The sequence below is a fragment of the Cryptomeria japonica genome, chromosome 4 (genome assembly GCF_030272615.1).
Source record: "Cryptomeria japonica chromosome 4, Sugi_1.0, whole genome shotgun sequence".
NCBI classification, from domain to species: Eukaryota; Viridiplantae; Streptophyta; class Pinopsida; order Cupressales; family Cupressaceae; genus Cryptomeria; species Cryptomeria japonica.
Window position 1 is genome coordinate 597,793,800 of NC_081408.1, and position 1,135 is coordinate 597,794,934.

Here is a 1,135-nt window from a genome sequence, read left to right on the forward strand (position 1 = left end):
AAAGCAAGAAAAAACACCCCCCCACAATAGATAAACCCAAACCCTAGTACATACTGATGAGAAGGAAGTAGTGCATAAGCAAAAAAACTTCAAACTGATATCATGTACCTGATGAAAATTTTGAAAAAAGATCACAAATCTAAATAGAGCATGTTGAGAGCTTTCCAACACTTATTCGTTTTTGAAAAACGGAGTCCATTTGCCCATTCTACAGCCCCAAAAGTGCAGAAAAGAAGCCCGACTTTGACTGGAAAAAAGTATAGTCAAACAACAGATGCGAGAAAAAAATCCAACTTCATGACGTCCATCTCGGAACCAGCTTTTTGACGCCTATTTATTTGCCAAAATCCGACTCTAGATGTGCAAGATAGACCCAAAAAACCAACCCCTTCTCAAAAAAGACTAGAGAGTGGAGAAGGCAGGAGGAGGTGGTCGGAGGGCGGTAGTGGTGGTGGTCGGGTCGGGTGGAGATGGTGATCCCGGGTGGAGTGGAGCTGGTGGGAGGAGCAGCGGCGGCAGGGGGCGGGCTAGGCGGTGGCTGGGGGCGGGGGCAGGAAGGCCGACGCGGCGGGGGTAGGAATGCCGATGCGGCGGTGGCGGTTGTCGACGGGGAGAGCGGCGGCGGGGGTCGGGCCGGGCGGTGGTTGGCGACGAGGGCAAGAAGGCCGGCACTGCGGCGATGGCTACAAGGGGCCGCAGAGGGCAGTCGGCGAGGGCCAGAGTGGCTGGCGAGGGCCGTAGGGGTCGGACTGATAGGTCCGGCAAGCCGTATGGCAGCCAGACTGTCAGGTCCGGTATCGTGCGAGAGACCCCAAAAGCATTTTCGTGCCCTCTTTTTTTAATTTATTTTTAATGGGATTTTTTATTTTTGTGATTTTAAAAAAAAATCAAAAATCTGCCTTCATGCCGTAAAAAGGCAAAAAAAATTTATTTTATTTTTTGAAATTTTTTCTCGATTTGCGCATCAGAGCCGTCAAAAAATGGACAAATTTTATATGACTATAGGGGTTTCTGGGCCTTCTGAGCACGATGGTGAGGTCCGTTTAGGCCCAAAATGCTCAGAAAAAAAGGCCTATCCCTAAGCACACAAAAAATTGCCTGAAACCCCAGATCTGCTTCCAATGCAAAAAATCTC

General features: G+C 49.1%; 1 protein-coding gene across 1 annotated transcript; it reads left to right on the forward strand.

Moving 5' to 3' along the window:
• The first annotated feature begins 470 nt into the window (after nt 1-470).
• LOC131875231 (uncharacterized) lies at nt 471-842 on the forward strand. Its single transcript, XM_059219299.1, has one exon. It carries the CDS (start codon nt 471-473, stop codon nt 840-842), a length of 372 nt encoding a protein of 123 aa, XP_059075282.1.
• The last annotated feature ends 293 nt before the right edge of the window (nt 843-1,135 follow it).